Below are 26,017 nucleotides of genomic sequence, written 5' to 3' on the forward strand. Positions count from 1 at the left end.
TTGGGTATGTGAACCCATCTAACGGATCCCTCGTTTCCATTTAGGAGTACTAAACTTCACCAAGAGATTTTATTCTTTACGGTCCCTCCACCTTCTATAGTGGCTCCACTCCAGAAGCCATCGAGAGTCTACATTTGCATTTCATTGTGACTGTCATCTGTTTATCTGCGAAGCACTTTCCATAGAAAGGGTAATGTTTCTGAGACGGCGCTTGAGATGACCTTTCAAATATTGTGCGGTTGTTCCATGTGTTTAGTGAGTAAATGAAGATTACATTTTAAGTAATAAAGTGAAGTTTAATAAAGTGAAGTGAGAGAGAGAGGCGAGAGATTACGTGGACCAGAAGAAACATTTTATCTCAGGCAGGTTCTACTGACCCAAACACACCCATTCCATTAATAGACACAGCACCTTCACAGTGGGATGCGCACTTTAGGTCATGTTCCATCTCCTCACACCTGCGTGGACAGACAGCACAACCACACACACCATTTCTGGGCAAATTAAGTGATGTGAAGGCCAAGTTCCTCTACATTTAACCCATCCCAAATTTAACCCAAAGGAAGTGATGTGAAGGCCAAGTTCCTCTACATTTAACCCATCCAAGTTAGTGTGCACACATTAGGAGCACTGAGTAGTGAACACACACACACATGCTGTGGAGAGGAGACCCATTCACTGCTGCTGCCTGAGGAGTGATTGGGGGTTAGATGCCTTGCTCAAGGGCACCTCAGTCGTTTCCTGCCGGCATTGAAAATTGAAAGCTTCGGGTTCCAAGTTTGATCCTCTAACCATAGGCCACAACTGCCCGCAATCTCACGAATCCTGTCAAGAACATGCCTAGGCAGCCGGATCTATTTAGTATTCATTTTGACAGTATAAAACATAAAAATATTTATGCATGCACAACTTTAAACACCAAAAATTTACATTTTTGATCAACCAATTAAGCATATGAATACAATATTCTATGAACCTAAAAAGAATCATAAACATGTGCTGTCAATACTTAAATAATGTATTTTCAGTCAACATCGAGAATAATGGGAGTTACAAACAAATCTCAACACATTACAGTAATGAGAATTGTGGGTGACAATGTGCTTAACAACAGTCATAAATCTAATGTCACAAATCCAAAAATCATAAAACAAGCTTTATTTCAATTATGCAAAGTACATTTTCTTACGTTCTTCTTTTGATTCGGGGGTCAGATTCACCTTTTAGATATTAATTACATCTTACACACAGACTCGCACACTTGTTCTGTCTTTCTCTTTCCCTCCCTCTACTGAAGCTGCTTATAACAACCGCACACAGACACACACCACATGACACAAAGAGCAGTTGAAAGACAGATGAACAGCTCCTCTCTTTTAGCCTTTCAAGTGTTTCGATCTCTCTACCGGTATTCCTGGCCATCCTTCCTGCCAAACCACAGAGGGAGAATACATTTAAAACTGCGTAAACAATATCTTTTAAAAGCATCACTCACCATCCACAGCACCTCAGGAGACTTACAGAGGAAGTAACCTTGTCTGACTACCAACAAATACCTGGAGTGATCGCATTAAATCTTTCTCTCAAATAAAACAGGTTAAAAAACAACACGAACTTCCGTTAAACAAGGGGCTCAAGCAATAGTATAGACACTTTGTTGAGGGTTCAAATTATTTTAACCATTACTGTAAAAACCCTATAGCATTGTATTTGTGTATGTAATGTAGTCATGGGAAAGCAACATTCACACATTTTTTATCAGAGGCTACATATAACTGTGTGTGTGTGTATATACATGTATGTGACGGAATCGACACAATTCATTCAATTGAAAGAATTATTGGGGCATTCGTGAATACTTTAGTTACTAATCAAGAAATCATTGATGTCCAGGTCTTAAAAAAAATTAAGTAATTCTAAGTAAACTGAATGCAATGACTCTTTGAACATGTGTGGAGATTCACTGAGTATTTTGAATTTGTCTTTGCATTAGAGAGCAGATTCATTCAGTGCGAGTCTGAATGACTCTTGAGTGACTCTTGGCATTGGAGTGTGATGGTTTAAATGACTCCTGAATGACTTTGTGCATCAGTTGGCTGATGGAATGGGCAGTGGGGCATAGCCGTGTGATTTCAGGGGCTAAATATATACGTATCACATACACACTCACACGCGTTTACAATTACAAAGGGTTCTCTGATTCTATGGCACAATAAGGTTATAAAATGGATTTATCTTAACTGTACGCTACACAACACTGATAAATAGAATTATATTATAGTAATATAGATGTCAAAATAAGTACATTTTCTATTTTACATTAGTGTTATGGATGATTGTTTTAAAATGTGGTGTAATTCAATCAAATTTTAGAGCTAGAACTAGACTTGCAACAGACAGACAATTAAATTCTCTCCTTTTCTTTTTTGAGATGGATAGAACTAAAGAACGATGAACTGAAACAAGATGGAAAGAACCAACGAACTAACAATCAACAGACAGATCTATTCACACTAGGTCAATTAGAACATCATGGAATTCTCCATCTATGACATGGTTAAGAATACTAGGGTGTCTCTCACACTACCGTACACACTCATCTCTGGTCCTTGGGGATTGAAAAGGCTAGCGACTTGATTTTGCACTTAACACACATGCATAGAGGGAGAATGTTCCTTGGAGTCGGCACAGATCAGTGACTTGTCATTGATGCCATCCATCTCTTCTGTGACAGACAAGGATCGGAGAGCCAGAGAATGAAAGTATGTGTGATAGGCTGTCTGAATCCACACAGTGGTAAGGCTCAGTCGGGGGTTAAGGTTGGTTGTGACACATCAGAGTGACAGACCCGGTTTGGCTGACAGGGAGCATGTGCTTGTTTTTTAGTGTCACAGAATGTGATGCCTCAAATTTGCCTCTATGGAAAACAACTGACAGCCTAAAAAATAGACAGATTTCTGACTAATAGAATAAGCCCCAGAGAGAAAAAAAGTAATGTATTAATCCGACAACTTATTGGCACTAACCTGCAAGAAAAGCTGTGATCTCTGAGTCGCTGTGGGAGTGCTGGGATAAGGGATAAGGTGTGACATCATAAAAGGGATGTGAACGAATCAAATTTGGCAGTGTGAGCAGAAACAGCAACCGTGAGAAAGAACTGCTACTGTTCATGCTAAAAACTGTTTTATAAAGAGGTAGAGATATGGAATATGCAACTTCTTACCCATCCATATTATTAGTATCGTCCTTCCAAATAAATGATCTACTAATTTAATTTGCCCCTGTGCCCCTGGCTGGCTCTTTCTTACTTGGAATAGAGGCGAGTTCTTTTTAGTGCTTTGTCACCCAAATTAAGCAGTTCGCATCAAAGAGATGAATTTGGAAGAGACAGAGAGCGCAGAACTAGTCCCAACAGCATGAGCATTTGCCACACACACACACACACACACACACACACACACACACACACACACACACACACACACACTCACACACACGAAAAGAAAAACAAGGATTTACTCAGCGACTTCCCAAAAGCTAAATATTTTGTTTGGAGTAACCATTTGCACCTCTTTAAATATTTATATCCCATTTATAGCTTTTTTAGTGAATCAATCCCAGTGAGGAGGGAAAAAATAGACAGAGATGCTCTACGCTTCAGTGACCTCCCCAACCACACTGCCGCCTTCACGCAAGCTGCTGTCTTTATTACATTTTCTGTTCATCCTATTTTAAATATGTTTCATAACAGCGATGCCGGTTTTCCTCCCATAAAAGTGGCCTGATTTTGAATTGAGATGGTCTCTAGTTGTGTCCCAAATGATGCACTATACACTTATACACTATGTACTTATGCACTATGTACTCAACTGTGTAATGTATGAATTATATATGGTTATTTTATCATCCAACATTTGAGTCTGATAGCCCCTCGCCCTCCGCTATGTAATTAAAGCTGTGCCAGTCGAGTGCATGAAGTGTCCAACATGCCACACTAATTAAGTGCATCATCCGGGTATTTAAAGTGCACTTTTTCTTTGTGGAATTTTCAGCGTGAATACAATACTTGCACCATTTATAATACAAAACGTCATAGAATATTGTACAACTACGTGAATTGAGAAACACCTTCTGTCTTGGAGCACAGACATGATTCAATTCTTATCCAGTATTTTTGTCTCGTTTTCCAGTAAAAATATCTTAACAATATATATATATATAGTATTTAGATATTTACTGTACACTTGTTTTTAAGTCTTGTTCATAGCATAAGCCTTAAAAGATAACACAAATATGTTAGATAAAGCTTAAAATAAAACAAAATCATTTGAAAATGTGTAAGGTAAGTCTTAATATACTGTGCAGTTTTGCTGCAAGTAAATTGTTGATTTAAGAGTGTGTATGTGCACTGATGAGCAGAAACATTATGACAAGTCATAGCATAGGTGAAGCATCTCTAGATTATCAAATCTCCACATATTAAGGGTCTGGGTAGATTAGATGGTAAGCAACGAATCAGTTCTCGTAGTAAACATGTTGGCTGCAGGAGAAATGGCCAGGAATAAAGACCCGAGCATCTCTGACAAGGGCCAAATTATTATGGCAAGGCATCTGGGTCAGAGAATCTCTGAAGCAAGGCTTGTGGGTTGTTTCCGGTCAGCAGTGGTGAGAAATTAGCAACAGTGGTTGGAGGAGGGACAAAGCTCAAACCGCCGACAGGGTGTTGGGCACCCAGTGCTCATCGATGTACCAGGGCAAGGCTATCCTGTCTGGTCTGAGCCAATAGAAGGTCTACTGTGGCACAAGTCACACTAAATTTTAATGATGGTTATAGGAGGAATGTGTCAACACAGTACACCACACTCATTATGTGGCTGCGTAGCTGCAGACCAATCAGAGTGCCTATGATGACCCCTGTCCACCATCAAAAGCACCCACAATGGGCACGCGAGCGTCGGAACTGGACCATGGAGAAATGGAAGAAGGTCGCCTGGTCTGATGTGTCCGGTTTTCTTGTACATAATGTGGACAGCTGTGTATGTGTGCACTGTTTACCTAAGGAACTGATGGTACCAGGATGCACTGTGGGACAACGGCAGCCGATGGAGGGAGTGTGATGCTCTGGGCAATGTTCTGCTGGGAAACCCTTCACACATGCCACCTACCTAAACTTTGTTGCAGACCAAGTACACCCCTTCATGACAATGGTGTTCCCTTATAGAAGTTTCAGCAGGATAATGGACCCTGCCACACGGCACACATTGTTCAGAAATGGTTTGAGGAACATGATGTTGAGAATTCAAGGTCTTTCCCTGGTCTCCTGTGTGATGTGCTGGACTAACAAGTTTGACCCTCAACGGCTCCACCTCGCAACCTACAGGACTTGAAGGTGCTGTCTCTAACGTGTTATTGCCAGATAACTGATTGGTGCTGATTTGGCAACAGCATATTAGGCAGGTGATCATCATAATGTTTTGGCACATGTGTGTGTGTGTGTGTGTGTGTGTATATATATATATATACATAAGTCACACCATGCATGATGCCGCTGACAGGCTAGGATGCTGGGCCGCTATTCTCCTCAAGTTGTAATGGATAAAGAGGCTGCCGCCCCTCACGCCTCAGACCAGAGAGAGAAGCGCGTGCGACTGCCGGACACCGCCCCCGTTACCAGGACCCAACCCATCTCTTCACTACCCATCCTTCACGGTTCCCTGGCACAACTAGAACACCTTATTTCCCCCATTTTTGGACATTATGGGCCTATCTTGCACCCAGCGTAAATTACTTTGTATCATGTATCATTCCTATTTTGCACCCGACGCACAGCAGACTTTTCCCTCCACAGACGCACGTCGGTATATTAGTGAATGAACCTGCGCTCCCGGGGGCGGTTCAGCGAAAAGAGGAGGCGTTTTCCGGCGCAAACATTCCCTAGTGCTATATTGCAGTTTCAGAAAACGATTCTGCCACAGACCAGGAGAAACCTAGTCTAAAGTCAGTGGCGCCTTATTCAGATGCTATTTTAAGGGCGCATGCTTGGCCATAATGTAATTGTGCATAATGCACAACGCACATACACTTTGCTTCTCTCATCTACACAGACGCAGCAGTTCCCATTTTTGCAAACCATACATGATTACAAGGAAAAATATTACCACACGAGGGAAATCATTGTGGTGTCCATGAAGATGTGAAAAAAAACAGGCATAAATCTAGCTTACACATTTACCCAAATTATTCAGGCTAATTGTAGTAATGACGGATCAAACCTGTTTGATCAATAGTGGCAAGACAGGTATATAAGGACATCTGACAAAGTGGGTTGGAACCAGGAATCAAAATTCTGAAGACTGCGAAATCACCTTTACCATCAAGTTGCGTGCACCTGGCAAATCCGCCATTATAATAGCAATCCGTCATGGAACAAGCGCGCCTGCTCTTAAAGGGAATGTGAGATGATGCTCTGATTGGTTTATTGCACGTTATGCTCAAACCACACCTATGAGTAATGCAGCTACTTCAAAACCAACCCATTTTAGATTTGCGTCGGGCGCAAGAGTCATTTATCCCGCCAGTATAATAGCATCGAGATCCTTGCATTTGATATTTGCGTTTCAGATCGTTAAAATAGGGCCCTTTATGTTTAATTTAATAAATGCCTCTCGGAGGCTTGACACCACTCCCACTGTGTCTGTTGTTTGCTCCACTCGCCACTATATATATATTATTTTATTTTTTACTGATAAACAAGACAAAAATACAAATTAAGAAGAGGATATTTTTTTTCTCCTGGTGATTTCCACTGACTTGAGGTGAATAAGGTAATTTCACAAAGAATGGTAAAAGCTGGTGTTTGATGGTGTTAAGATGGTAACACCATCACAAGAAGTCTTGTGTGTGTGTGTGATAAAGCACCCTCTCAATCTCAGTCGATGTTATTAATTATATTTTCATCTTACATTTTATATCACGGAATGTAGGGTCACAGCCTGGTGATTAAGCTACAGATTTGTAGTGAGTTTGAAACCTTTAATGTTGATGGGTAAAACATTAAAGTTTGGAATAATCTTGAACCAGCTTTGAAGTTTATCTGTCAAGAAATCTGCTCCCTGGTGTTCAAAAAGAAAAGCCATTAATTTCAAGAGTAATGAAAACAGACAGGGGCTTTACACAGTCACGAGATTTTCTTTAAGGGCAGTGAACCACATTCTAGCAAAAATTGAAAAGGAGAACAATTACAAAATAGGTCATAACAAAACCTGAAAGTAATGTACCTTCTTCATAAATATCCTTAAATTCTTTTTTTCTCAGTCATGTTCCTTGTTTGTGCTTTTTGATGGGTCAATCCATGCTGCAATCCATGATTTTTTGCATCATCCAAGATATCAGCTTCCAAATCAAAGGTGTTGGTCTTAAAACAAATGTCTACGCTGCAAGTCATCCATCAATGTATACTAATTTTCTCTTGTCAGGCTTTGCATATTAACAATTGTTTGGCCCAGAAGCAAAACACCACAAAGGATCTTGGATTTGAATTTACATCTTGTTAAGCAACTGGTAAACTCATTCCTGTTTTATGAGAAAGTCATGCAGCAGTTTCCAAAAACTTTCCACTCATTTCACTCTATCCCCTTCCATTAAAAATGAGCTCCTTTTGCCGTTTTTCAAAAGTCTCACATCTAACGTCAAGCCTTAACTAATGCATAAGATTGTAGTCAATCAGAATAATCAGATTTTCAATATTATCCACCTGGTATTTCACCAAAAATATCTCTTGATGGTCCATAAACGGACAAGACCTTTGAACGTATAATCTTCTTAGAGTCTCATTCACTCTCTAAATTCTCTCTAAAATCTCTGTGATAATGGTGATCCAGCCATTACCCTACAAAACAGCACAAGGGAACAAGTACCGTAATACAGACCAATTTTATTAGTGTTTTTCCACACATAAAATCCTTTGTACCTGAGCTAGTCTTATCTTACCACGCATCCAGGAAAAATGCCCAGTGAGATCTAGTCCCAATCATGTCCAGGATGCATTTCATTACAGATCTGAGCAGTGGGTCATTCATCAGTTTGACAGGTCTAATCCCTTTTGGTCACATTACAGAAATATTTGTGGCTTGATGACCACTGAGAAGGGACCACCAGAAATGGAATTCCAAAAACAAGATTTACTGTTGCCACATGACGAGAAGTCACACTGGAGTTTATGTGTAAGATGTGGGAGTGTGTTTCCAGTGTCAAAGTTTTTTCCCCACTCTCTCAAATGATCGCTTGAATGGGAGTCTGCAATGTCTGGCACACTCTGTCCACCTTTACTAAAACAATGTCTGTGCACTATTCACACATATTTTAGGATCAGTATTCTGTGGATTTTAGCTCTGTGCTCAACTCTTCTTTTGAGGGAACTATCCTTTCAAGCACAATGTGATATAGTGTTGATCCCCCCCCCAAAATTACCTCCATTCCCTCAATTCTCACAAGTATATTCACAAGACATAAACAATATGCACGTTAACATAATTTTAATGCCATGGCAACGTAATGCCAGAAATCCCAAAATGTCTGTAAAAAGGATTTAAACAGCTTTACATCTCAAATAATGCACTAGATTTTACAAAAGAAATAATGCAAGTGCTTTTATATAATTGTAAGCTTTACGTTTTGCTTTTAAATCCTCCAAAAATTGACCATATTCACTTCCATTTAAAGTGCCGCATTGTAATCTCCATTTTTGCTTTTTCACAAAAAAGGAGGGATGAGTCGAAATTTGTGGCAAACAACATTATGCAACAAATGCTATCGATTGAGCTTAACTTGCATGCACTGAACATAAATATTTATTTTAATGTAGCATGACATTGGAAAATAGCATGCCCACCCCCATAAGATCCTGTAAGTTTCTCAAAGATACAATGTTGATTGGCCTCATCATGAGCAACTGCAAAGAAGCTGCCTACAGTACATGCAGAACTGGATCTGTTACAATAACCTTTTAACACCATTTTCACTTTAACACAGCTTCAGGTTGATAGGACACACAATTTCACAGTGCCTCAAGTGGGAGGCAATCACTGGCTCTACAGTAAAAGAAAACACAACCCAGAGGATTGACTTTTTGAGACAATTAAAGAAATTCAATCTTCTACAGACCACATTGCAACCACATAGGCCAGCCATGCCTCATCTATAACTGTCTGAAACAGACGATCACATCAGTTCAGTAGAGAGCGTCACCGGCTTCAAATTCACTCTTTATAAATTGATCAATTGCTCTAAATACAATATGTCGGCTCAATGTGTCACTATTGTTTACATTAAGCTAACAAAACCTTCCATGTAATTTCAGTAGACAGAATCTAGATTATATGGGTTGTACACAGGGTTTGAAGTCAACACCTGTCGAATGCGGATGAAAATCAACCATGGCGGGGAAAGCATATCTACTCACTAGCCAAGTTGGCAGGTTCAAAAAAAATTATGTCCCATCACTTTGCATGCCATCGCTACCAGAGCTTCTCCCCCAAGAGGAGCTTCAACATTAGCAAAACAAAGCGCGGTGGTTACACTTTATTTCAATGATCTACTTCAGACATTCTATCTATAAGCAACTTTGCAACTACATGTCATCTAACTCTCATTAGTGTATTAGTGGACCGTAGTAGTTGCAAAGTTATAGTTAGTAGAATGTTTGTTTAGGGAGCATCAAATTAAAGTGTTTGCAGTTATGACTGCTAGTTGACATGTTGTTGCAAAGTAACTAATAGTTAGTATGTCTAAATGTCTAAAGTGGACCATCAAAATAAAGTGTTACCCAAAGTGTAAAGAAGGGTTGCAAAGTCTTTAAGTGTGAATAAACTACTAAAGTCATTAATTCCACTTATTCCATTTATATATATATTTATGTATGATATTTTTGTTTTGGTTCGTAGAAGTTCTATTTGGATGTACCTATGTTCAAGTTCAGGGAAGGAGGCGGGAACTGATCAACAAAGCTTTAAAACCACAACGGCTCCCGCAGGAAAAATGTCTGCACACTGCTCCGGGTGTGTGTGTGTGTGTGTGTGTGTGTGTGTGTGTGTGTGTGTGTGTGTGTGTGTGTGTGTGTGTGTGTGTGTGTGTGTGTGTGTGTGTGTGTGTGTGTGTGTGTGTGTGTGTGTGTGTGTGTGTACTACTCACTGCTAATGTGTGTGCACTAACTTGGATGGGTTAAATGCAGAAGACAAATTTCGAGCAAGGGTTACCATACTTGGCCACATACCCCCATCACCCTTCGCAAGCCAGGGGGCACCCAAGAGACTGTGCGCTACACCACCCTTCAACCAGACGCCGTCATGGCGGCCGCAGCACCTGGGGGTAAGGAGAGACGAGGCGAGAGAAAAGGAGATGGAAGAATGAAGAGGGACAGAGGGGAGAGTCCGGAAATCTGAGTCCCATTCCCAAAATACACTGCCATCCAGTCCTCCACAAGCTGGGTGAACTCCTCCATGATGCCTGGTGTCGGTGCTAAATACCCCTTGGTGGACGGCCCTCTGAGTCCTCTGCCCCCTGGTGGACGGCAACGTCTCCTCCGTCTTCAGGCACCCGGCAACAAGTCCCCTGTTCTCTGCTCCTCCCCATCATGACAGACGGTAGTAGACTCTGGCCTCAGGCTAATGGAGTCAACTCCTCCACAGCAGCCACCCCTCCACAACCCAGGCGGATCAAGTTACTCCAGCCCACCACCTCGAGCGTCCATGGCGGCAGACTCTGCACAGCCGTGCTCAATGGCACCATGGATTTTTCTCTGGGCAAGGGGTCTTTGACAGCGCTTTTCTCCTTTCTCCCATGTTTTTTGGCACCAATGTAACAAGGTTTGTGTTCAGGGAAGAAGGAGGCGGAAACAGGCAAACGTTCAACATAACTTTAAATAACCAAATAAAGAAACAATAATACGAAAGTAAAACGGCAGCCCTTCAGGGACGACTGCCACACATAAACATTATAAAACAAAACATAAAATCAGGCCTGCTCCTCTCTTGTCCTTCACTGTCATCACTCCTCCTTTTATCCTTCAGGAGCTCCTCCGTGGGACTCGAGACTGGTGTGGCACGCAAGTGACGCTCATCAGCACTCGAGCCCCAAGCTTCATTCCGTTACAACGCCTCTCGGGCCACGCCCTGCTTGCCACAGGCAGTATCTTAGGGTGCTTTCACACTGCCAGTTTAGTTCGGAACGGGACACGGCTCGCATGAAAAATAGCTAATGTGAACGCTGTTATGTGGACCCGGGTGCACACTGGGGTCCCGAACCCGAGACTACCTGGAAGAGGTGGTCTGAGTTCGGTTGCTCCCGAATCGCGCTGCGGTTCGCGTGAATGTGACAGCAACACGGAATCGGGTGCGTACTTGTTCAGGAAGTGACCTGCGCATGCGTTTTAGCTGATTATTATGTATATAGTTAAATAAAACACATAAGGGATGATAGTGTTGATGATTTACCTTGTTTGCGAGCGGGAGTGAGCCTGCAGTGTATTCACGCATAGCATGTGGAATCAGGGCAACAAATTTGGAAATCCGCTGTCTCCTCAAAAGAGTCCGTTTGCAAGCAGCAGAAGTCCACCTTATGTGACACACGCACAGTAAACCTGTGTTGTTCACTCAGCTGCGCAAAAGAGCACAGAATTAATCAAAAAACACAATATATTGACCCGCATTCTGTTTTCTATCACGCACCGTGCACGTTTGCGATGACGTAATTTGCACGCAAACACAACAGGGTTCGATAGAATCAAGTTGAGTGTGAAACCAGACAAACGCTGCGGGGGGCGCCGGGAACAATCGCGCTCGGGCTCGGACCGCAGAAAAAAAGCCCAGTGTGAAAGCCCCCTTAATTTAGTATTGGCAGTGGAGTGAAAAAGTTCATTTCAAACCCTGGATGTATATATTGAGACATAAATAGACACACAGACTTTAATTTCAACAAAGAAACAAAAAACTGATAACCGTATTTATTTTAATTGTCTAGATATGTGCTATTAAATGGCCAATTACATTTTACTAGTAGCATTTAGCATTGCTTTCTTTCCCTGCATCAGAAAATAAAAAAAATTGGGTTGACAACCACTGGTTTAATGTTGGCTTATTCTGATCCTGAAAGCAACTTAAATTGACTAAATTAATAACAAACATTATACTGTATATGACAACCTTTGACTTACAGACACTGACACAAAAACCTACTGCAGAGGAACAGGATGTCTGAAAGCAACCCATTAATCTGTGGTTCTCTCTCACATTCTCCATTTCTTAGTCTCTTATCTCTGGAGTTATGGGTGCATACGCTCAGCGATGCTGATCTGCAAGCCGACAAGCATATAACACCATCAGAAAACTTTGTGTCCCATAACCCTCAGTGGGACTGCTGGGCGAGTTGAAACTGTTGAGTGACATTAGGAGGAGAAGGAACATCACAGAGTCAGTGAGGAGTGTGCACATGTTCATGCGTGTGCATGTGTGCCAACCTACACAAAGACAGGAATAGCAAAAACTAAAATTATCACAAAGTCAGCGAGGTGCCCGTTTCTCCAGGGGCACGATGACAGTATGTGAGTATGTGTGTGAGAGAGGGATGTGTCTCAGTAGGCGCATTGTTTGTTGCACATTACACTGAATCTTTGGGATTGCTGTAGAACAGCTTGGAAGAGATCTGTTTTACAGAGTCTCCCTGAGACTGTGGCAGACAGGTCGTCCCTCCTCACTCTGCTCTGCCATCCGTAAGACCCCAGTAAAAAGATCACAAAGCAAAGAGGATTAAAAGAAGAGTGGGCAGCTTCATGGATCAATTGTAAATATGTATGCATTTCTCACACATTATCATAACCTCCCACTGCAGGAAAAACACATTCACAAACACTCTGTAAGACTATCTCCTGTCACAACCTATTAAAAAAAAAAAGTGTCTTCACTGGTTCACTTGGGTGCAAAAACTCAGGGCTCTACCCCAAACCCGAATGGCAACATTTATTATCGCCTTCTCCGCTCTGTCAATCTGTGCCTCTAAGTGTAAATACCAAAACCCTAGTATACTAGCCCATGCTGCAGCCGCATGGGCTCCACATTAACCATGCTCTGCAAGTCATTCAGGAGAATGAGTGTGGGGATTTGAGTGTGGGGATTTGCTAATGAATTTTAACATAAATATACATTTCCTTGTCATCTGAGGTGCAACAAAGTTTATGAGCTGTTTATCTACTTGGAATGGCTTGGCCCAAGCATAAAAATTATGTCTCCCAGACAGATTTCGATTACAGAAAACCATCTAAATGCAGTTGATGCCATTCTACCAAAAATTAAACAGCAGTATTTTTCAAGTTTTTCCTCAACTGGTGAAAATGCGGAGAAAACATTATTAACATCCATCAAGTATAGGCACACTGGGTTAAAATAAATTAAATTGTTTGTAATATATGTATTTAGCTCAAGCAAAGCATTCCAAATAATTTTGCTTTTGGTGATGTACAACATGATATTGATTTGGGAATTGGATATTTGGATAATTGGAAATGTAATGGATATACCAATGGATATTTAATCATGCAGTTTCATATCCTCTACATTTAGAATGTCAGCTTTTTTGACTATACAATGAAAGAACAACACTGGACCCCATTAACTGTCACTGTATGAACGAGAGAGGAAAAAAAATATTGTGTTGCACGGAAAAACAAAACTCATTCAGGTTTGGAACAACAGTAAAAAAGCACCGAATTTTCATTTTTGGGTGAACTAGCCATTTACATATAGTCTTTAATAAATCTCAAAAAGTATTTCCATTTTTACAATTTTATTCTGTACATTATAATATTGCGATGACTATGTTGGCTTAGGTTTTATGACTTTATGTTTAATTTATTAGGACAAAATTTTAATATCAACCAAATACTAAAATCAGTTACTGACCATAACAATAAAATAATGATTAACTTATTGGTATAGAACGGAATTTTAATTAGCATCTCTAATATAGGTAACTGATAATATCAATATCCACCCAGTGAACTCTGCTATAAAGCAGATACTATTCTGAGGACAGTTAGGTTTATCTGATTATATGTGCAGGTATAGACAGTGGTAAACAAGTCTTGATATATGGCCTTTCAACAAGGGACAGAGACTGATCTGGATACAGACTGACCCTCTTTATCCAATCACTTCTTTGATGTTTGGCTGGCTTCCTGTCCTCCAATCCTGCCCCCCTCTCTCTCCCTGTCTGTCTCGCTACTTTACAGCATAAATTCCGCCTCAGACATAACCTCGTGTCCTGTGCTGAGGCCTTGAACTTTAGACAAGCATAGACTCCTGCCCTTGACAATGTTAATTCATGTTCTCCACACTGGCTGAAATCTCAAAGTCACACCAGCGGATGTGAAAGCACACACTGCCTGGCACATACCAGCGAGTTGTGATGTCACAGAGGGCACACAGCAGGACAGTAAATGAACATGCTGGATCGATTGATGCCACCCCAGAGAGAAAGTCAGTTCCCCACAAAGACACAAAGAAAAGACGTGGCAGTGTAAAGCCTATTTATTTATCTATCAAAAATAAACCTTCGAGGCTGAGGCTTAACATCTGGTATGGTGTGTTGTGGTGTTTTAATGTAGTAGTATCCACAATTTTTAATGTTGCCTCCATGCTATCGTAATTATCGTAAATATGAGTTTCCTAGTTAAAAATTGGACATGAATTGTCAATTGTCAATGAATTGCCCCTTAAAGTCTTATTTAACACTAGGAAGATCTGGGATAATTTTGATACCAAAGTTCCCGAGATGGGCAAGCCACAAACTTTGAACATGGCATGGGGAGAACGATTGCTGCTGTGACTGCTATTCTTTATTAGTTTTTTCCACAACCGCTATCATGTTGTCTTGTCGTTAAAGTAGTGCATATTTACATATATGAGTAGTCATTTAAAGTTTATTGTTTGTAGCCTACACAGCGAAAATAGCCTGTATTTCACCGAAATTCCAGAATCATCCGCAAACTGACTATTGATATCATGGTGAATGTGTATATGGTTGTCAATGAATGGGACACTACATATAATTTTGCCTTTAATAAGATTTATTTATTTATTAATTAATAGAGGGTGTGACCATTTGTAAAGTGAATGTGCAAGGCTTCCGGTGTTCTCAACTTCCTGTTATTTATAGCTGTAAAAAACTGATACTGCAATCTATGATATTGAAAAGTATTTCTAACCATATTATTTTTATGTATTGTCGTAAACACTGGTTTGTAGCACAAATAGTTTTACAATTTTCAGCACTTTGATATTCTTCTAGTTATTTACCTATAGCGGCCAACGAATTGAAAGTCTCACCGATTCACAGAACATAAGGTGGATAGCATGTACAGGATAATACTGTATAGCAGCTATATTATAATGTAATTCGATACGGTATGGCATAGTATAGTACAGTAAATATGTATAGGATATGTAAAACAGGCCATAGTTTTACAACTGTTAAATTATATCACAGTGCAATCATAATATTTATCAAAAACAATTGGCAGTTTTGGTCATGTGGACCTATATAGTGTATAATAATATCATGTAGTGTAGGATAACATTGTATCAGGGCGTTTCCTCTGAGGAGGCAAGGGAGGCAAAAATTGGATGAGAAAATAACAGATATTACAAAAAATAAAACAATGCAAATATTACAAAATGTGACATTAAAAAGTATATAAATCACTTGTTTTTTCTAAAGTTACACTGTCCAACAGCGACACCTGCTGGTAAAGTTACAGCCGGACGCCGCATCTCTCCTTCCCCTGAGCCCATTGAGTTTTAACAGACCCCCAAAGTGTGCTGTGGGTTTGGTGGGTGGTAATTGAGAATGAGGTGGAAACTCACGTGAGATGAGGCAATGCCTCCATCACGTTAGGATAAATTTAAGGGAAATTTAAGGTACATTTTCGTGTCTTTGTCCAGTGTTTACAGAGCTTGATGACTGATGAAAATAAGATGACTATTAAAAAGAACAGCTGAACATCGGTTCACAAATATATTCTTTTAAATTGGGACGACCTTTTGGATTAGATGTAAAAATGCCTACCTTAATGAGATTTATACTTAGTTTTAATAAATATAACATATAGTGTAAAAATAAAAAATAGAATTGTATTTGGTCTTCATGTAATGTTCATTTAACCAGAAAAATGTGAAAATATGAAGTGTAAGATGAAGTGTAAAAAATAAAACTGTGAGGATCCTTATTTTAAAACACCGCTGGACACCACTGCATTTAATGTTTAAAATGGCTGTTCAGTTTTGCACACACATTCGCCAGTAAAATAGATGAAAAAGATCTCAAATTCATAAAAAGATAGCATGGGTGTAAGTGAAATCAGAAAAGAGGTTGAAAGAGGACGTCTGCAGGGGGGAAGGATTGTACAGAATTGAACTGAAAGCCCATGTGTGGGAGGATAGATGTTTGAATAGCTCACACCTCCTGTAAAAGTCTGAGAGGTATTTTAAAGCCTCCTTCTGACACCCTGATCTACAGAGTTTCTCAATGTCACAGAAAGGGACACAGTGTGAACAGAGAGGCAATTACACTCAACGCTTTTTCTATTTGGCACAACGTGCGCATACTCGCATGAACACACAAAAACACCCCAGAAGTCAGATGACCTCTAGACTGACACCTGGCCCCAAATTTCCAAAATATCTAGCATAGTCAATATTATTTCAGTTGTCGTTAGTAAGCCAACCATATGCTCACACTTGAAGTACTCTATACTTTACTCATTCTTAAACTTTGGCACATAACATCACAGACATAAAATTTTCACTTGCTGGATGATCAAATGGACAACTAAATACTTGTATATTAATATATTTGGCAGGTGATTTTATCCAAAGTGATTTACATTGCATTTAAGGTACTGTAAATCGTGATTTTAACGGTAAAAGACTGTAAAAATGCTACAGTGAAAAACTGTTAATTGGTTAACAGAAAGTTTCTTTACTATACACGGTAAATACAGTAACTGTGATAGAACAAATGGTACATTTAATGTAATTTTACTGTAAAATAACGTTAAATTTACAGTTTTTGAAAGTAAAAAAGAACAACTCGTATAATTTACAGTGAAAAAACGTAAATTGACATTCTTCCCTGCGTGACACATCACATTTGATGTATTTTTGTAAGAAATAACTATGTTTCTTCATAGTTTTCTTAGTTTTTTTCTAATCAGTTATGTACATTAGGGTTTTAGTACATTTAATGTTGTTAAATTAATGTTTATTGCATTTTTTAAATTTCATGTGTGTTAAAATGATGGTGTTTAATGTTTGTGTGAATGAGACTGTGCAGCTTCTATATATTAGTATTAACTTATATCAGGAAGAGCTGCTTGTGATGAGCTTTTGATTGATCATGTGACTCATCACTGCTGTAATGGTTGGTTGTACGTGAATTACAATGGTACAAAACAGATATTAATACTTCAACAGGTTGGTAAATGAACATTATATCAGATAATGAAATACGGTTTATTACTGTAAATGTTAAGTTAGTCTGTAAAACCTAAAATGATGCTATCATATTTTATATGGTAAATTTCTAGCAACCACAGATGCCAGTATTTTACCGTAAATTCAACAGATTTTTTTTTTTTATAGTGAAGACTTTATGGTATGCTGTTTTGACTTAGGCTTGTAGGTAACCACACAGCAACCACCTAGCAACACCCTAAAAAAACACACAAAACAACCATATAGTAACACCCTGGCAACCACTATAAAAACATAACATTGTGACATCCATTTTTGCACTGGTAAGCATCACTCACATTCTTCAAAAGGTTTGAATGCTCTTTCTAATGAGATCTGGAGCTTGTCTGAGGAACCATGTCAATTTAGAGCCCTTTTGTGGAGAAGTTTGTTTTCGGAAACTTTTACAAAGTATCTGGACGCCACCGATGTCTGTAGCCATGCATGATAAAAATAATGACTCAACCGGGCTCTACTCCATGCTTCACAACTTTATGGGTATTAAGCACTTTCTGCTTCATAAATTAAATATACTTGCATTTTTACGACTACCGGGACACTCCACAGGTGCAGCTGTAAAGCAGAGGCTTCACTGTGTGCGTAATATAACGTTTGTCAGTCGTGACAATGCATTTTCTGGGCTGAACGCATGTTTCAGACAACATTAAAAAAAAACATATTAAACTAGTCTAATCCGGTCTTCCATCTAGACTCAACTGGCTGTTTTTTAGAGAGGTTTTGATCACTTTTCAGTTGGTCTGTTTGAGAGACCATTTTAAGCCAGTTGAAACACGCAAACCAGTTAAGGCTGGATTAAGCTGTTTTTTTCCCCAGCAGGGATTGTGATGGATGGGTACCGATGAGCTATGTAAATACATACACGTGTACACAATTATTCATTCATTAATTTACATTAACAATTTTCATGCTTTGAAACCTTCTGCTAATTTCAAAATATACCTGCTTCTGTCTGTCTATTGATGAGACGTGCTTTCTCTTTGTCAGATCAATTCCGCACTGACACCCAAATCAATCAGATTCTAATGTGTTTATGTCTCTGTGTGTGTGTGTGTGTGTGTGTGTGTTCTGTAAATGGCAAAATGGTGAAAACCGCGGTGGGCTTTATTCTGGTCCGGCTCATATGCGTTCCAGGTGACAGTCAGCGATTTATACAACACTCACAGCCTTCTGAAGTCCCACACATTTCGTACACGCAGGGTCCAAAGCTCCATGCAAAGCCCTGTGTGTTTTTCCACAGTCGGAGCTTAAACCCTCACAGTGAGAGACAGACAGAATGCATATGAGGAATTGCTGTTGACACCAGCCGAAGTATTTCCAGTAAGTATGGAAACAGAATGTCCAGATTTAAAATTAGAACATGATGAAAATAGAACATCAAGACAAGAGAGAAAAAAAGAGCATAGTCAAGGCCATTGTTTAGTTTAAAGTGTCATGCACATTTTGAAATTAAACAAAAGAGACATTAAGCAAAAAAAGGCCATCTGTAGCGCTTCTAAGCATACTACTGAGCTACAAAGACTACAAATGACCACTCAAAGTCTACAAATACAAAATAGCCATGTGTCTGTAATTTAAAAAAAAGTCTTACTCACTAGTAACACTTTAGAATACTGTTCCATCATTAATGATAACTACACAGGAACAAAGAAGTAAAGCATTATTAACATTAGTAATTATGAACTGACAAGAAACAAATTAATTAATTAGTAAGTAATAATGCACAGGCATAGTTGAATGATAGTTATTTTAATTATTTTTCATATACCTCTCGGAACAATGCTTAGAACTACTAGGCTATATACAGGGTAATAATTAATGAATATTGCATAATGTATAATTAAGTGATGTAACCCACTGGTAATGACTCAAGTATCACCAAATCTTTCAGATGGAATTACTAATTATTTGGAACAGTATTCTAAAGTGAAAAGCATGATAACTCCCTACCCAGTAATGACTGAAGCAATTGTAAGCTTTTGAGGTTTTTGTGAGGATTTGCATAATACTCGCTTCTGACGAATTTGGTAATGCTTGATTCATTACTAGTGGGTTACCATGATCTTCGCTTTAGAATACTGATCCAAATAATTTGTAATTCCTTGAAAAGGATGTAGAAACACTTGAGTCATTACTATCCAAATCCTTACAAAAACCTCAAAAGCTTACAATGACTTCAGTCATCATGACCAGGGAGTTATCAGAGTCACTCCTAGTGGGTTCCCATCTTCATTTTAGAATTAATTATAAATTATGTTCTTAGTAGTCCTTTGGGAGGTATGAAAAAAATAGAGATACTTATTAGCTAATAATGAACTACCTCATTCAACTGAGTACACAACTATTGTTTCTGAACAATAGAATTCCATATTTAATAGCTCAGGGGCCTTCAACCTTTTACAGATTGTTTGGTGGATAAAATTAAGTAAAAATTATTAAATATGTAAAATTATTAATACATTTTTATGTAGGCATTTTAACTTGAGCTTTGTTTATATTTGGTTGTAGTGAACTTAAAGGTAAAGTTCACCCATAACATTTTCATTTTATTTTTCTGAGGAACAGGAAAGAAAATATTTTGAGAAATGTTTTAGGCTGCATCTGAATTTGCATACTTCCCTTCTAAATAGTATGTGAAAAGAGTATGTTCAAATTCTTCATAAAACAGTAGTCAAATCCGGATGACTTACTACTTCCGACAAGATTCTGAAGAGCGCATCTGATGGACACGACTAAGAATTTGTGAATAGCAGTGAAATAACTGATGCTGGCAGGTCACATGACAACGAAAACATGACGGATACATATACTATAAGAACATACTTATAACGGTCACAAAGTAATTACTTATTTAAAAAAAGTACCTACTCCAAGATTATGTAAATATATAATTTAAAAAAATTCTCACATACAAATATCTTCAATATCGCACAACAATTGGCAGACCCCTGCAGTACAACCACAGACATACAGGTTGAGGACCCCCTATGAAGACCCACGGTATACCTTGAATGCACAGTTGCTTTGTATAGCGCATAATGTCTGCACAATTCATAGAATATAAATAAATGCACATTAGTTCAAGTACAGTGAACTAATTAACTATTGCTTGGGCCAGAGTTGATTCCTGAGCGCAGCAACGCTGAAAAACAACATGCATTTAATTTATTACTTTCGTACATTGACATTAAAATATGTTTTCACTGATCTTTCTAATAGATGTAATCGTGCGTATACATCAGCGTAGAGAATAATGCAGTGTGTGGGGAATATTTCGTTCAGGCCTGGTATGCAAACACAAAGAAACAATGAACACTGTTATGTTCCTGTGTACAGTATATTCTAAACGATTCCTAGTAGCTGGAAAAACAGGTTCTACAACAAGACACCATGTTTTAATGTTGGACTTGACCATGCTGACAGACATAAAAATCAGAATTACATGAATTGATGTGTCTTCAAGGGGCAGAGTCATTTTTTCTGCATGGATTGTGTGCCCTTCCACTCTATGTTACTCTATTCTTTAATACTTGTAAAAGGTACAACGTGATTCTAGTACTGTCCCGTTTGAAACCCCTGCAAAAAACTGCAAGACATTTCTATAGTTATCACTACACTAAGTACAGTACGCATGCAGAAAATCAACATTTGAGATTTACTCCCTCTACTAAATGTGGTTGTCACTTCCGTTCGTCCTTGTGCTAATAAACAGGTTGCAGTATAAGCTATATTATATCAGGCCAATACATTATGCCATCCGTGCTGAAGTTGTGATCTGAACTGCTGACACTATCACAGTTAAAGGGTGTAACAACTGGATACAGGCTGCTGGAATGAACATGGGTCTCCAAAGGTATGTCTCATCAAAGAAACACCTCACCAGTCAAGTCATGTGAAAGGAAAGAGAGAGGTGCAGTGACAGTGCCAAAGACATAGCTACACTCATGAATACTGAACAACTGAAGAGAAACTGGCACTAGATTTTTCTTATTCTGGTAAGTCAATTCCCTTCATGAGGGAAGCCAAAAGTCTTTGATGAACTAAACTCCTGAGAACTGAACTATATTCCTGAGAACACAGTTGTCAACTTTGTCAGTTTTATTATATATAATAAATCCCAGTTAAAATTAGCACTATGCCATTCTTCTCAAACCCTTGGAAATACACTATCAATCAAAAGTTTGAGGTTGGCAATATTTTTTATGTTTTTGAAAGAAGCACTTATGTGATCAAAAATACATCAGTAAAAACAGTAATATTGAGAAGTATTCTAACAATTAAAAACGTTTAATATATTATATTAAATATATATTTTTGTGGTGGCAAAGCTGAATTTTCCGCAGCCATTTCTTCAGTCTTCAGTGTCACACGATCCTTCAGAAATCGATTTGGTGCTCAAAAATTTCAGCAATTTAATGTGTCCTTGCTGAATAAAAGAATTAATTTCTTTTGTCTTTTTTTCACTGACTTTCACCCCAAACTTTTGAACAATAAATGTTACGCTTAGTCACAAGTGTGGCAAGTATGACCTCTCAGAATATCAAAATGCCTCTGTGTGATTCATCCCAGCACTGATGCTGCCCAGGGAAGAAAAGTGACATATGGGGCATCTCTTGTATTTTGACACCTAAAAAAGACAGACTCAGAGGGAAACGGCCAGAGAAGCCCCCACATGCTGTGGCACTGAACCTGGGATGTCTCTAGTCCCCAAGGGTTGAACACTGTGACAGGTGGACTGTTTCTGTAGCTTGTCTCCGGGGCTGTAATCTGGGGACATGGGTACGAGAGCACGCCAAGACAAGATCAGATGAGATGGGAGGGGGATGTGTTAAAAGACCGACAGAGGAAAAGCGAGAAAAATGCAGAAAGGGAATTTTCCCCTGTGGACGCACACACAACGGTTTCCGTGCACTACACACATGTATTTATCCATGTGTGTTCTTGTGTTTGGTGCCTGTTTGGGCAGCTTTCGTTTGGAATAAAGCAAGAACCTATAAACTTAAAATGATTAATAAGCAGAGGATCTTATAATGGTGATAGTCACACCAGCAAATGAATTTAAACTGGAGCAGTTCAGGTCACCGGCTTAAGATTATTGACATTCTTTATCCCACCATCAATGTGTGCTGGATGTTAGTAAACACAAACGCATTGAAAAGATATGCAAACAAACATTTTAAATGCAACAAAAACAAATGCTAAAAAAGAAAAACGGAACCACAATCAAGCCAAAACTACTGTGTTTCATTCATAGTGGGTGAGCCATTCCCACTGGGTACAATCAGACCTGACAGAACACTGAATAAGCACGGTCCAGGGCCACTCAGACAGAGCCCTAATGCCTGCACCAGGCAGCCGATTCATATTTATGAGAAACCCCACAGAGAAGCAGAACATTAAACATAAAACCAAAGCCCAGAACACACTCCAGCACAGCCTCACATCATCAATTTCTCTCCAGGGTGCTGACTCTAGATCAGTTGTCCACTTCAATACATAAACTAATGAGATCAGAAAGAAAAGGATGAAGGTTGATTCCAGATGAGCCCAGATGTATTATAAACGATCTGGAATGAGTATGAACGAAACAAAATCACAACCAGGGAACTGCATTATTAACAAACATCACCTTTTCGGGGTTATCAGAAGTGGAAGTCCCCGTGGATGGGTAAACTTATATAGTGGTGAACAGGTGAGCAAATAGGATTGTTGTGTTTCCATTTGTTCCAATAGTAAAAGAAAAAATAATCCACAATAGCATTTCCACGACTTTCCAAAACAGGATAAAAATTACAGAGATGGATTACGGTAATCAGAGGAGAGAAAGATTTCAAATTTACCATCAGCCGTTGTATTAGAAACACCTTCACAGCAAGTTTTTGTAATTTAAAGCCAAAGAAATATTTATGTACAGTATTATATATATATATATATTAAATAAAGAAAATAAGAATAAGTGTTGCTTGATTTACGATGTTAATAATTGTAGAAACTATCACCACAGTCTGTGAAAAGTAGGCCTATCCATTGGTTATATTGGTTACATATGACCTGCAGGGCAAAGAAAATGTGGATTAAAACAATATTTCATCTAGCCCATTTTAATTACCCCATGAAAGCACCAAATAAGTCTTAAAAACAGTATCAAAATCAATTTCTACAAAACAATAGGATGCTAGTTAACTCACTTTTATTCTCAAAAAGCAGACTTAATGTCATTTTTAAACTACGCTAAATGGGGAACAACGCATCCAACTCTGCGCGCGGATGATGTCAGCCGTATTGCGTCATTTCATCTTGGTACATCGTCCACTTTTCAAACCTGTACGCGTCCTCACTCTTCCACGCGGGCGCGCGCCTATCCAAGTCCCCGTTTACTCATAATAAGGAATTGGAAGGAATATGGACACATTGCGTCGCATAATGTCACCACACGAAACCAGCAGTAATACATTCTCTGCTAGACTCAGAGAGATCCCACTTCTTAAATTGATATCACCAATTAATCATCTATTTCAATTAGATCCAGGCAAATATACCTCAGCAACTAAAATGAACGTGACCAATGCTCATAAATTTGTCTCTATCACTGGATCTGACTCATAAAACTGGATTTCTTAGAGCAAAGACGCATTTAAATGCCACTAGAAGGGGATTCATTTTACACTCTTTGACATTGACAGTAAATTACGAACAATTGAGGAAATACTCGCGTAAGGTCACGACTCTGTTTCATGAAAATGTTTGACTCAATGTGTTTATATCACTTGATTAACAAGATGCGTAATAATTGTGGAGCGATGCGCAGAGGAAACACTAAAGTTCTGTTACACATCACAGCGCATTCAATACAATCTATGAGGTTCATCTCCAAATACATAATAGCAAAATCACCAGCAATGCCGTCATTAAAATAAGCTTTTATACCATTAAGATGTGTTGTCTATCCTGCGCACAGGATCATTGCCAAACAAAGAGAAGCTAAATTACTTGAAATGGCTTAAATCCACATTTTAAAACGTTAAGAATTCATTCACTTTCCGAACTGTGACTACTTCAATCAGGCTTTTTTAAATACTTTTTTTTTTTTTTCACAGATGAATCTGTAAATTAATAGTAAAATATACAATTGTTAAAGGAATAAGTGATACTTCGCAGTGAGAAGAAAGATATAGCCTGCATTCATCTAAAACGAATTAAATAAATGAACATCAGTGTTTTCTCGCACGTGAAAAAAAATAATAAATGTTATTTATGATTAACTTACCCATTAAGGAATCGTCTGTCTCCTCTGACCTGCCGGCATTCTTGCGTTTCTCCTCTCCTATTTAGTCTTCTTTCACTTTCATTGATGACGAATTCCTCAAGAACGCAAGCCCGTGGCAGGACGAGGATTGTGCTCATTCAGACTGAAGCGCGGAAAGAGAGAGAGAGGGACACACACAGAGAGAGGGGGGGGGGGGGGGGGGGGGGCGCGCGCCGTCACTGCCTGCAACCAGCCGAACACTAAACAACGCGCGAGGATCCACAGGCTGTGTGTTAATGCAGCTGCGCTCTGGCGCACGGCCACGGCAAGGGTGGTGGCCAGCCACTGTTGATCTGTAACGCATCTCACAGTACTCGATGGTCCGGTTTAATTACTCTGATTTTGCAATTAGTGAAAGACTGAGCATTTTTCTCACCATCAAGAAAACAGAAAGTCACGCACATAGATCGTTTCATAATAAAGTCGTCTCACTGCATGCTGTAAACCAATCCAGTGCCAAAAGTTAACATACCAGAAGTTAAATTAGCCAGTTTTGTAAATGTCACTTCTTCACAAACCAGTTTAGGCTACATAATGCGTCTTTAACTATACATGCCTTAAATGTATTACAGTGTACAGTACATATTTGTGCATACTGTTGCAGTGTACATCAAAATAACTTGTTACATATATATAGGCCTGTGTGTCTGTGTGTACACAGTCAAAATTGGAATAATTTCGATTTAAAAAAAAAAGTTTTTATGCTCACCAATGCTGCATTTGTTTGATTAAATACAGTAAAAACAGTTATATTGTGTAATATATATAGCCTATTTTTTATTTTAGGAATATATTTTAAATTGTAATGTATTCCTCCCAGTTTAGAAAAGATAAGGCAGCAACAAAAAAAATGGTTTTGAACATTGATAAAAAATAAAAAACATTATTTAATTGAGCACCAAATCAGCATATCAGGGTGAGTTCTGAAAGATCATGTGACACTGACGACTGGACTAGGCCTATTTAATTATTCTCATACAATTATGGATCCATGTACAATTTCTGTAAGTACATATATACTGTATGTAGGCCTACTTAATTTTACAAACACACACACATGCATTGTATTCATGGTGACAATGACATGGAGACAGAAAACGATGGGGAGGAGTAGAGTTCGGGCCATAGGCATTGT

At 38.9% G+C, this 26,017-nt stretch overlaps 1 protein-coding gene across 1 annotated transcript in view; it reads right to left on the reverse strand.

Moving 5' to 3' along the window:
* The window catches only part of LOC306987898 (uncharacterized protein), a gene marked incomplete at its 5' end in the record, with an annotated part of 60,469 nt that extends 35,489 nt beyond the window's left edge, over positions 1-24,980 (reverse strand). The window contains one exon of the mRNA XM_079592529.1: positions 24,844-24,980. Within this exon, the coding sequence (XP_079448655.1) occupies positions 24,844-24,980 (137 nt within the window). The remainder of the gene's footprint in view (positions 1-24,843) is intronic.
* Between the last annotated feature and the right edge of the window lie 1,037 nt (positions 24,981-26,017).

The sequence above is a fragment of the Phoxinus phoxinus genome, assembly GCF_949152265.1.
Source record: "Phoxinus phoxinus genome assembly, chromosome: 2".
NCBI lineage: Eukaryota > Metazoa > Chordata > Actinopteri > Cypriniformes > Leuciscidae > Phoxinus > Phoxinus phoxinus.